Genomic DNA, 13,114 nt, shown 5'->3' with positions numbered 1-13,114 from the left:
CCTCCTCAGGCTTTACATTAATGGAAATTTTTTCAGACTATTTTCCTTCTGGCTAGATAATACCAAATCCCCAGTTCTTGGCAGAGTTGGTCTCTGGGGGGTTTTATGTGTTTATTTATTTATTTAAAAATAGCATTTACACATTTTCAAGCTTCTTTTAACTTTTAGCCCTGCAACCCAAGGCTACACAAACTCTCTACTGGGCTTTGCACTGCTCTCCCTGTGCATTCTTTTTCTTCTCTTCTTGCCTTCTACAGAAACATTTACACAAACACAGAATCTGCAGAAGTATAAAAAAAATTCAGATTGGAGGGGCCTTGAACAAGACCAAAAAGGATATGTTACCAAGCTAGAGAAGTGATAGCAGCTCACAGAGACTCACACGTGTTTATCACTGCAGAGCATTCACACTTCTAAGATACAACTGGGAAATAAAACTTACAGCTTTGACTTTTCTGTGTGTGCAATTGTCTCATTTTTAATGAAGTTTTTTATAGCAAAGCCTATTCTGAAAAGAGACAGAATTTAAGAACTGTGTGCAGTCTCATTTGCATAAACTGTGGGATCTAAAATCCGTACCTGAGCATTCCTTTTATGTGAGCTGAGCTCTTGAACATCCATATGCTAATCAGGACATTTAGGGAACCTAAAGGGAATTAAAATGAACACCTACATGCACACCCCCCTCCCTTGAACAGTCAACCCTTGAGTGTCCAGTGTTTCTGTAAGAAGCCAAACCATACCCACCCTTCCAGCAACTGCTTTTTGTTAGCTGTGTTTTTCCTAAAGCTGCTAAGACACACACTTCCATCCACCTACACCCCCACAGGTTAGTAGAGAAAAAACAGTAGGCACAAATAAATGAGCCATCACAGGATAGACAGAATTTCCAATTACACAGAAACAAGGAAAGCAGCAACTGCATTATATATCACACTGGGGTCATTTATTTAGACAAATGTAACTGAAATGTGTACAACTTTTAAACTGCAGAAGTGTAGTAAAAATACTGTCTTTGTTGCCACAATCTTGCAGCTGGAATTCAAAAATTATTCCCATTGGGATTTTCCAGCTACTGTTGAGGTGCACTGACACATGACTAAGCTGCTTCTTTCATGAAAAAATACTATACAAGGATTTTGCCAGTGGAAAAATAAAACATTATTGAGAGATCATATTTATTGTTCCTTACAGGAAGATTTCAGGCTTATTTTTTCTCACCTAGCAAGTCTCAGGTAACCCAAACCAATCTTTCTTGCTTTCCTCACACCACGTGAAGAAGCAGGATCTGATTTTGTTGTAAATCTCAGCTCTAGGAAACTTTTCCATATTCTTGTGTGCACACACACACATAAACCCAAGAGTTTGCTATTTTTGGATATTCCAGAACAGCTATCAGCAGTCAAATGCAGCATTTGGATGAAGCCCCTCCCAGCCATGGACAGAGTTTCACTGAAGGCTGTACGTCTGCTGGGTGTCCTTCACTGAGAGGGTGATGAAGAGGGACCGCGGATCCTTTCTGTTTTTGCGGACTGTGATCTTTCCTCTCAGGGCCTCTCCTGAAAAAAACAAGAAGGAATTGCTCTGGTTACAGTATTGAATCACTCACAGTAACAGCAAAGATGCATTGCATCCATGTTGCACGTGAAGCCGTTCCAAATAAATGAGAATTTTAGAAGTTTACAGAAGTTCAAGTTTTCAAAGCTCTTGACAACAAACGTAAGTCAAACTTAACTGCAGTTAAACCTGGAGAAGAGCCTGGGGAAAACCACTGTACCCCTTGGATATATTCACCATCTTGGACTACAAACATGAAGTCACTAAAGCATATTCCCTCCCTGCTGTATGGGCCATGTGCTCTGTATTTGCATTGCATTTCATTTATATTCTGACCAGGTATTTTTTTTAATCTGACAGGAAACTACCACAGAAATCTATGTGGCATTTCAAGTATATATATTATTAATTGCAGGTTTTGTTTTACAAAGTGTCAGTGTCATACCAGTTGATAGGTATGTCCTCCAGTTACACCCAGAGCAAATGCTTTTACACAGAAGGAAAAAAACCTAATCTCAATTTCTTTTCAGTCCTTACTAAGACCTTTGATTTAAGGAATATTTGTAAATTAGGAATATGCAACCCACAAAATATAAACACATACATTTGTAAATGTGTACATTTAGGAAGTCCACATCCTCACAGAGGATTTTGCAGAGCACATTACAGCAGGCCGTGATCCCAATCTACTGCAGGAAGCTCCCTGCTACTCTTCCATCAGACCTCCCTTGCCTCATTCACCTTCATCGCTCACATCAGCAACATCCACTGGTGCTGCTTTTCTATCTCACTGGATCCAAGGTATTTTCCAGCTGCTCATTACTCACTGTGATTTTAAAAGCCACTGTTAATATCCTGTTAAAAAGCTTTCTTATTGCAAAGAAAAAAAAAAAAAAACAAAAACAAAAAAACCAAAACAAATATCAACTTCAAAACTAAGCTGATTTCAAATTCAGGAAGCATTTGGAGGTCTCCATTTGGCACAATTCTCAGTTGCATCCACAAACAGTAAACTGACAGAAAGTCCAAGTTATAAATTATAATTGCAGGACATTTTGTTAAAGGTTGCAGTATAAATATCAAAGAAGGCTTATCTACAAGAATAATTGTAGTACCAAGGATCAGAAGAAAAATATTTTTTTATCATTTTGGGGTTTTTTTCATCATGTAACAGTTAGCTGGAGATTCTACTACAACTCCTGTGCAGCTTTGTTATTGGGAACCAAATTACTGACATAACACAATGAAACTCCCAGAGAATTGTGAAAATGGTTTCACAGAATATTTAAACACAGAAAGGTTTGCCGGAGAGAAGGACAAGATAAAGAAAAAAGGCATTACAGTCTCACTCCAGCTAGGAAATTTAACCTGATTTGAACACACAGATTTTCAAACCTGCCACAAAATTACCTATTTGGTTTATTTTAACATGCTGCGATTACAATTCAGTAAGACTAAAGAGCCTCAGTAAGCTAAAATTCCATTATTTCAATTAATCCACACTTCAATCTTTCCATTTAGAACATTAATACAAAGCAATAAAAATGAAGCAAAAACTTAAATATAATTTCATAAATAGCTGACTTCAGAGAACAGAACCTTCAGATTCTGTTTGTAAAGACAGTTAATGAAACAAAGCAATCCATTCATTTTCCCCAGCTATTCCTCATGCTGCAGCCACATTAAACGTGCTTTTCTGAGCAGCGTTTTCCGAGGCCTGAAGCGAACAACAGCAGTAACTGAAAGGCAATTCTGAACAATTAATCAATGTCATGTAGATAGAAAATGACGGATGTTTTCCCCCATTCTCTGTCCTAGGAGCTGCCTGGAGGAAGCCATCTCTGGGACTCAGCTGCATCACCTTGCTCTTATCACGTTCAGCTGAATGCAAGCAAACCACACAGTGCCACTGCAGTTTGATTAGGACAAAACTGAATCCATTACCATCCCCTCCCTGCATTTTTATTATCCCCCAGGGAGGCTTGAAATTTTCCCCCAAACGGAAAAAGCAGAAGAATTCAGTGCTGTGTAAGTTTGGCTAGTACAAGAAAGAAGACATCCCTATGTCCATCCTGACTCCCTGCATGTCTGATTGCAGGCTCTGCAGTACTGGTGCTCTGACACTTGAACCAGTTTCTTTTGATTCTGACTTTTACCACCAGTAAAACTGTAAGCAATTGCATCTGTCACTTATGCCTGTGCCATACAATCACACACGGGGCCAGCCTGCAGTCTGTGAGCCAAGGTATCTCTCAGCGCAGAGATCCTCCATCATCAAGAGTGTTCAGGCCCAACAAACCATGTTTGTTCAGTCCATAAAAGATTTGATCAAAACCAAAGATTCTACACAGTCCCTTGCTTGCATAGCCATAACATCCACTTAAAGCTTGGACTGACCCATGGCAATGAGCTTGTAATGTGAAGAACTACCCTGTCTTTCAACACAACTCGGTGTCTCCTCCCTCTCTGATCCCAAAAAAGACTCAAAAGAGTTACCAAAGGCAACCAGCAATCAGGGTCTTTCAGGTTTCCTTCTTCATTTTCCTTGGAAGAGTTTTATGAAGCTAACAGTGGGCCAAGTAAGAACACAGGACTCAAACCAGTATTTATTCTGAACACCATTAAAATCTAAGAATCTTATGAAAGAGCTCACTGGAACTGTTTCAGAGAGCTGCTAGAAAACTGCAGTGGGCTTTGGGCTAAACGCACTTAAACTACTGCACTGCTGGTGAAAAGTACCTCTAAAATCCCCTACACTATAAAGAGCCACTGGGGGGGTTAGTGCCTTCCCAGTCACAAACCAGCACGATTTGATACCACACTGCACAGCAAGGTTGTACTTGCTGGAAGCTGACAATTTAAACATGATCTAGTTTAAATAACTGCACCCATTATCTAATGCAATGCTGACTTCTAGCTTGCAACAGAAAAAACAGGAAGTATCAAAAGCATTACTCTGGGTAGACAATGGTTTCTATATACCACCTATCTTCTGACAATGGAAAACAAGGAAAGACTGAAACAGTTTGTGGTGGGACCAAGAGCATTTCCCTTAAACTCAGGAACTTATCCTTAATCTTCCCATTCATCCTCTTAAAGTGCAGGCACCTGCAGCTGTGCACAGACTGCCACCTTCCCCTCTGACCACTTCTCCTACTGAATCTCCAGATCAGTATGATCCAACAAGCGGTTTCTGTTCTGAACAGCAGCCACTGCCTTTTGGTATCATCCACTGACCTGTGACACCCTTCTTCTGGGCTGGCTACTCCAATCAATTGTTTGCCATCTCCTTCTGTTGGACTGCTGTTCACCCTCTGCTGAAACTATCCTGAGGGTCTGTCTTCTCCATGCATGCTCTGAGTATATTCTCTGAGGTCTTTTTATACCAAATTGACACTTTTCAACTGCTCAAGACAACCCAGGAATGAGGCTGCTACAAAGAAAAGTCTGCCTTGCCAGCTGAGTGAGGCAAGCCAGGCTTGTGTGGGTGCTTAAGGTAACGTGTGCACTACAGACTCCCAGACAGCTCAGGCACCACAAGGAGCTGCCACAGGGAATGATGAAAGCCAGCTCCTCCACAATGGAGAGCTGCAGTGGCCAAACTCACTCACCTAGAACTAGCTTAATTCACCGCTTGTTGTAGTGGAGATTCTAAACTGTATAGCCTTGTCCCAAGCTTTCTCTCAGCAGTGTGACAAAATTCTGAGAAAGCCAGCCTGTTGTTGCTGTTTGAACCATATTCCTTGCAGCTAAAGAACTTGCAAAAGGAGGCATCCAGAATAGCACATCTGTGTCAGCAGTCCATCCAAGCTTTCCTGTCTAAATATGGATTTGTATTATATTTCAGTGAGACAGAACAGCCGTGAGAAGAGACTCTCTCAATTTAGTGTCCTGAAACACACACCTAAAACTGTTCCTGAAAAGTCAGCATGATCATGTTATAATGGAGATTTTGATAAATACAACATTAAGACTTGCCAGACTTAGTGTGACCTCAAAATTCAGGTTTTAACATTTACTACATTTTAAAAGCCAGCATCATTTTTGGAGGTGCCACTTGTAAATAAACAAAACAGATTTCTATAGACACTATGTTGCAGCTGTAGACAGGCAAAACAGACATTAAAATCTTAATTAGGAGCCAAATTATCCAACTGGGATGCACAATATTGAAGTATTTCAGTATAGCATCAAAACATTCAGACAGATTAATCGTGCCAGTGTTGTTTTCGTACTTTTAATAGTGCTGTCTAAGTAGACAAATCAACATTCTTTCAGTTTGTAAATTTACAAACAGCTTTCCAATTACAGAGACTAGGGAGCTAAAGATAATCAAGGATTTTACAAGAGCTTAGTCATGTGAGTTTTGCTCCAGCTTTGCTGTGCTAGCCCCTTTAATACCATAGAAAAACAAATCAAGGTTTTATTTTCACTGCAAGGCAATATCAAGAGCACACAACGTTGACAATAGGCTGTTTTATTGCTAATAGAATTTGCCTGCGTACAGAGCTGGGTTTTAACTTAATGCATCGTTACTGAAAAGATTCTGAGGGCCCTTTAAAATAATTGTTGTAAGCATTTGATTTATTTAGTAAATTCTTGAGATTATTTAGTAAATTCTTGAGATGACCAAATGAGAATGATGTAATTTTTTGTTTGCTTAGCAGGAATATTTCAACAACAACAAAAGGAAGCGACTCATTTTTGGACCACTAAGGAGAAAAAGATAATGCTTTGGCATCTCAATTTCAATCTTCAAAATAAAGACATGTTCAAGCTATTAAAAGGGCTCTAAGAGAAGGTTTGTACTCTGTAGGGAGTCTACAATACATCACTGTTTTGTCTGAGAAAACTCAGGATATATTGCTTCTTTCTCCAGTTTCTTTAATTGCTTGCTAAACAGTTAAAGCATATCCAACATGCTGACACTTGACTGAAAATCAGTTTCAAGACTCTTGTCACAGCCCATGAGGAAGAAAACTGGTTTTTCAGAACACATGAGTAGTAAGAAGCTATCCCCCACTCACACATTATATCTAAATGAAGTGAACAGAAATTGGCCATTAAAGATATTAATTTGCATACATCCATTACATACAAAGCTACCTACCACAGGTATCAAGCTGAAACTCAGCAGCAAATAATCAGTATTAATTAGGTGTAGATTTTATTGTCTCACTGCCCAGACCTTTGGACCAAAAATTAACCTCTCCCATTTCATCCCAGAGATGTACAAACATGGTACATGGAGTGCAGGCTGCAGCAGGATCTGCAAAGGAGGGAGGATGAGCTCCAAGAACCATCCTTTGGCTTGCAACTGCTTGATTCTGCTATCATTAGAATAGATCAAAACATTCAGTCCTTTTTATGGCTGAGAAAATAGATCTATTTTTACAACAAATACCATGGCATCAAACAGCTGAGAAAATTAGCTAGTTCACACTGCAGAACAAAACAATTTTCCCATGGCATAAAGGAGCATTTTCCAGTTAAATACCCAGCAGGTTTGGATATCTGAAAACTCAACCTCTTTTACAGAGCAAAATCAAATACAATCAGTGCTTTATAACCACTCCAGACATGGCCCCAAAAGCTATAAAGCATCTGATAAGGGACTTGTAGTCAGCCTTATTATTTTACTCAGAACAAAAAATCTGAGGGAACCATTTTTCTTCACTGAGGAAAAACAGCCACTGCTTTCAAAACAAGAAAACATTTTAAATGTGTTTTCCACTAGCAAATTCTTCTTTCACAACCTATTAAAAAGCTACAAGCAAACCGTAACACTGGTCAGATTATTTTAAGACTCAAAATGAATTATTTCTGTTTATTTTCCAATACTAGGAAAAAGAGTTTCTCTTGACCAACGGCATTGTGGCTTGGATCTGCAGTAGTGTGGCCAGCAGGACCAGGGCAGTGATCTGTTCTGGGCACTGCTGAGGCATTACCCACCTTGAATCCTGGGGTCAGTTTTTGGCCCCTCACTACAAGAAAGACTTGGAGGTGCTGGAGTGTGTCCAGAGAAGAGAATTGAGCTGGAGCAGGCGCTGGAGCACAAGTCTGATGAGAAGTGGCTGAGGGAGCTTGGAGGGGCCCAACCTAAAGAAAACAGGGCTCAGGGCTCTCTACAGCCTCCTGGCTCTCTACAGTTCCCTGCAAGGAGCTTGTAGACAGCTGGGAGTTGGTCTTCTTCCAGGTAATGAGCAACAGGACAAGAGGAAACGGTCTCAAGTTGCACCAAGGGAGGTTTAGATTGGACATTAGGAAAAAATTCCTCATGGAAAGGGCTGTGAAGTACTGGAACAGCTGCCCAGGGAACTGTAGATGTGTCACCCAGTGACATGGTTTAGTGGTGTCCTTGGAAGTGCTGGGCTGATGACTTGACTCAATGATCCTAAAGGTCTTTTCCAACCTTAATGATTCTATAAATATATTTAGTCAAAAGTGCATCTTTTTTGATGTTTCTCCAATTGCCATAATGTATTTCTGAATGTAAGAATTTATACAGAGGCCTGATGAATACCAGTAAACACAGGGATTGATGGAAAGGCTTCAAAAGATGTAAATATGTTTAATACAGTTACTTTTGCCTCGAATTCACTTGCATTGAGGAAAGCCCTTCTGAAGACAAGGCTTCCCCAAAAGCTCAGTGCACTCAGAGTGGAGTGGTTCAACACGCCAGGCTGAATGAGAAGTGGCAACAAGAAGTGCTAATTCATTAACAAGTGGGACAAGAGAAACAGCTGGAAGTGCACATTGAAATACACTGCAAAATGAGCTTGAGGAGTTTGTTTAGTTGAGAAAATGGTAAGACTGAAGAAACAAAAAAATTTGGCAAACCACAAATTATCAAGATGAATATTCAAGTCACTATTTAGACAAAGAGAAGAATATTAAAAAGGAAGATAGGGAAATCTGTACTTATAACAACATGTCTTGAGGAGAAAGATTTTTAGAACAATGAAGGAGAAGGATCAAAGTCAAGAGACCAAGAGAGGGAATAGTTTTTCCAGAAAAATCAGGTAAATTAACATACATTACTATACAAGTATCAGGAAGCACCTTCTGCTTGATGAGTTTATGTCATCAATGACCAACAAATATCCCACAGAAATTAAGACTGGGATTACAAAAGGAAAGGAAATTACATCAGGAGTTTCTCTCAAGCTTCTTGATCACTAGAAGCAAAAGGCAGACAATCCTAGATTTAAGTGGTAATTTCATGTAAGAATTAAAACCACAGAGAATGGGCAAGGGGAACTCAAGTAATTACAAAGAGGAGACAGGCAGAAAGAAAGAGAAACATGGCTGTAACAAGATTTGTTATGGGAATAATGTTAAGAAATATGAGCTAATAAAAAGGAAGGAAGGAGTTACAGCACAAGTAATCTTGAAGGTCAAGTTGGTTGTGCTCATACAACCAGAGCACACTGCTTCTGCAGCTGCCTTCAGAAAGTCACCACACCTAGACCAGAACTCCGGGCTGAGGCACACCTCCCAGTAATTTCACACAGTTGAATAATGTCAAATGATCTCTGTAATATGAAATAATGTGCATATTTTAATAAATGTCATTGCACTTTTTAAAAATTCGCTCTATGACATTGAGATTTAATGAGTAGCAGCAAGGAGATCTTAGTCAGCCTTGTCTAGAAAGAGAATCTGAAGAGAACACAAGCCAAGTACGAATGCACCAAAGCACAGGTGCACCCCAAGAAGTGACAGGGCTTCAGAAATTGCAAATAAAAATTGTTTAAGAATAGAAAGTCAAAGCATGAAAGACAGAAGTGATTTGTCAGATATCACAAACCTCAGTGCCTCTAGGAAAGAAGCTCCTGGTAAAAGGTTGTCGTGCCTGGTAGCTGGAAGAGGCAACTGCAAAAGCAGTTCAACTGAGTGCAGAAGCATCCACACAACTTTTTCTATGCTTTTCCCCCAGTATGCCTGATCGTTTTACAAACTGCTCAGGTCAGGGCCACACATTAACCATGAGTTTATTAACTGCCCAGCAGAAATGAGCCCCATTCTGAGGCTCCTCCTTTGGTCCTGCTAGTCTGTAAAGAAAAGGGGCTCTCAAAGACAACTGATTCATCCCTGGGTCAGAGTTCAACAGTGGGGAGTAAATATCTGGTGGCCAAATGAACACAAATAAAATAACATAAATAAAAATGTAACTGCTTCATTTCCTTGGACTGTAAAGAGTCTGTGAGAGTCTGAAAGAAAGTTCTGCAGGAGTAAGAGGTTAAGACCTGTTCATCTGTTGCATGCTCATCCTCTCACATGACCATTCCATCAGGGTCATGGATATACTTGTGTCTATAAAGGAATATTTGACTACTTGTACAAAATGTGCTTCTAAGACTTCAAGAATAGAACTAATTAAACCACTAACAAGCATCACTTGATAGTCTTCAAAGCCTCACCTCAACAGTTTATCATCTGAAATTTGCTTATCCCTGATGACAATGAAAACCCTTCTACCTGCATCAAATTCAAGGTGAAACTTATTACGGTACTTAACCATTTTATAAAATTTACAGTGTATCAAGCAAACCTCTTTCAATACTTCAGCTTCATGGCTGTGAGTTCTATAAACTCTTTTCATTTTACAGAGTAACCCCACTGTGGTAGATACAACCTATGCGTATATTCATGATCCGTTTAAATACAGGACAGTTCAGGAGGGCGACAAGGAATCCTGTGCAATCACCTGACAAATTTAGTACTTCAGAATATCAGTAATGTCAAAATTAAGAGAATCTCAATAGCGGTTTTCTGTTTCTTAAAACTTTCTGCATCAGAAATGCTTTGATACAGAACTTTTCTCACCAAAATTCCTGTATGCAGCTATACAAGTGTAAGATACATGCCCACTTACAAGATACTTATGCATACATTTATGTGCAATTTTAAACCAGAATTTTGTACACAGATACTTCTCTGGTTTGATGAGACAAAAAAATTCCTTCAACAGCAGCTGGAAGATTTATTTACTAGTTCTTTTTGACATTGATGTAATTTTTGAAGTATTTTATATCTAGATTTAATGGTAACAGCACTGTAACACAACCATTGTTGCACCCCAACTGAATTTAAATATACCTGCTTCTACAGGAATTGGCTTCTCCAGGAGAAAAACTGTCTGCTTCCAGTGTGTTTTGGTACACTGGGGACCAGTTGAAAACAAGACCTGCAATGGGAGAGTTCAAGAGTTTGATTAAAAATCATCTTTTTCATATCACACCACATCAATCAATTACCAAACAAATGCATATGAAGTCTTTGCTACACCAAAATAGACTCACTGCCAAACACCTTGACACAAAATAAAATCCTCATCTCTCAAAGACATTTTTAAAATGCAAAACCCCAAATACTCACCTTGTTGTGGCAGTTCTTCTCAAAAAATACGTCAAAGTAACCAGCAATTGCCTATAAAAAAAGAGGTGAAAATGTAAATACGATAAAGTAATTACAGTGACACTCAAGAAAAATTCTGTAATTCATATATGCATTTACTGGAATTTCTACTTCTTTTCAAGTGTTTATCAAGAGGAACAAGCTTATATTTACACTTTCAAGTATGCTAGAAATCCTAGGTAAAAAAAAAAAAAAAGCTGCCATTACACCTTTGCTCTACTTGAGACTATTCAGCCCACTGTAACTGCATTTTATTACACATCAGATTTTAGCATGAATTTCCAGGACAACCCACACACCTTAACTGCAAGCAGAATCATATATGAGAAAACAGCCTTTCAGATGTGCAAGCACAAAACTCAGTCCTTGTCCATGACCCTCAGTAAGCACATATCAAGTATCCCTCCCACGAGAGATTCTGCATGGTTTGTTCACTCGCTGTGTGGCTAAACAGGAATTTCCACAGAAGCCCCCTGTGAACAGAGTCAGAGCACACCCAGGCAGGGAATCCTTTTCTTCCTCTACTACACACACAGATAAGGAAAAACATGCACAAATGCTTCCTGCTGGCCCTTCCAACAGCTAACAGATTCTAACAGTAACTCTCCATATATTCCTTCTCTGTCCCTCCTGCCATCCTACTCCCAGCCTCAAGAGCCTCTCTCTTCAGTGTCTAATTCATTAGTGGGACTTTTCTTCCAGTTAGAATAGGAGAAGAAATCACAGACTAGTTTGGGTTGGAAGGAGCCTAAAAGATCTTGTTCCAACCCCTGTGCTACGGACAGGGACAACTTCCACCAAGCCACGTTGCTCCAGCCCCATCCAACCTCACTGTGAACACTTCCTGAGCTGGGGCAGCTACAGCTTCTCTGGACAGCCTGTGCCAGTTCCACACCACTCTCACAGGGAAGAATTTCTTCCTAATAGTACTAGATATAAAATGTTCACAGACAAAACACTACATTGACACTATTAGTCACTCAGTCTTTTAAAGCTGGACTGCTTTCTTGACAAGAAAATGACTTGTGAGAGTCCCAGAAACCCAAATAAACAATAGAAGATGCTAATAAAACATCCACTTCAGTTCCACCTGTGAAATCCTGTCCATGCTCACCTTTATTTGCTTCCTCTTGTCCTGTAAAAAGGTTAAAGCACATCAGACCCTGGTACCAAGGCAGTTGTGCTTTTCTATCACATCAGCTTGAAGAAATAACCCAAAGAGAGTGACCACAGTGAGCTGAAGTTACTCATCTGGGTAACTTCATGGAGAGTCCTTCTCCATCCCTGCCATGGGAGGAAGGAACTCTCCCAAATCAGCTGTATCCAAAGAAAGTATGTACCAATGCAATGATGGCAAGCCTGTTCCATGAGAACTCACAGCAAACAACCCATTGTAACCTCTCTCTCTCTCTTACTGCACCAGGGTTCTTCTCCTAGTCCAGGACCAGGAAACTGGTTGTTCCGAAAACCTAAAAATGACACTTTCTATAGCACACCCTTCATATAGATTCACACAAGACAGAGACAGAAAAAAAAGTAAAACATGTTTACAAAATTAGGGTATGGAGTTTTATCACTATGAAATATATAATATGAATAAGTCATTCTGGTATTTTTCCTCTGTAGTCTAAACCCAAAACAGATGTTGCCAACACAATGAATTGCATTAAACCAGTAAAACTATCCTAAAGTACCTGCTTTTCAACAAAGGGCGCTCCAGACAAGCCTGGCAAGTACCAAATTCCAATGTGGCTGAAGAGTCAGAGCACAAAACAAATTGACAGAGTCAGTCCTTCATGACAAATGGGCATCAGACAGTGGAAACAGTGACTCCTCCAGCCCTTTAGTAAGGTCCTATCACTCAGTCTGAGAATCTCATTCCTAAGTGAATTAAAGCCTTGTCTCTAATACGCCTTTTGAGTAAAGACTGAGAAGGTTTTGACAAAGTTCTATTGACCCATCAGACTCTGTTTATTGATGCACAATCTTTTCTGGACATTAGTCAGAAATCTACCAAGTCATATAAAATATTTTTCAACCATCAGCTCAATACTGCTGGTATACTTACAAATAACAATTAGGACATGATTACTGCAGGAAAACAAGGTTGTGACAACAAAAATACATTGAGGGGGAA

The 13,114-nt window shown here is 39.6% G+C and overlaps 1 protein-coding gene across 2 annotated transcripts in view; it reads right to left on the bottom strand.

Annotated features, from left to right (window-relative positions):
• Window positions 1–920: 920 nt before the first annotated feature.
• The window catches only part of PRMT3 (protein arginine methyltransferase 3), a 56,565-nt gene continuing 44,371 nt past the window's right edge, over window positions 921–13,114 (bottom strand). For both annotated transcript variants that reach the window (XM_002187322.6, XM_072929492.1), the window contains 3 exons: window positions 10,939–10,989; window positions 10,660–10,747; window positions 921–1,559 (listed from right to left, as the gene is read on the bottom strand). In XM_002187322.6, the coding sequence (XP_002187358.5) occupies window positions 1,450–1,559; window positions 10,660–10,747; window positions 10,939–10,989 (249 nt within the window). In that variant the 3' untranslated portion in view covers window positions 921–1,449. The remainder of the gene's footprint in view (window positions 1,560–10,659; window positions 10,748–10,938; window positions 10,990–13,114) is intronic.

This window comes from Taeniopygia guttata, chromosome 5 (assembly GCF_048771995.1).
Source record: "Taeniopygia guttata chromosome 5, bTaeGut7.mat, whole genome shotgun sequence".
NCBI classification, from domain to species: Eukaryota; Metazoa; Chordata; class Aves; order Passeriformes; family Estrildidae; genus Taeniopygia; species Taeniopygia guttata.
Note: the sequence above shows the minus strand (reverse complement) of the source record. Positions and strands in the feature narration are given on the sequence as shown.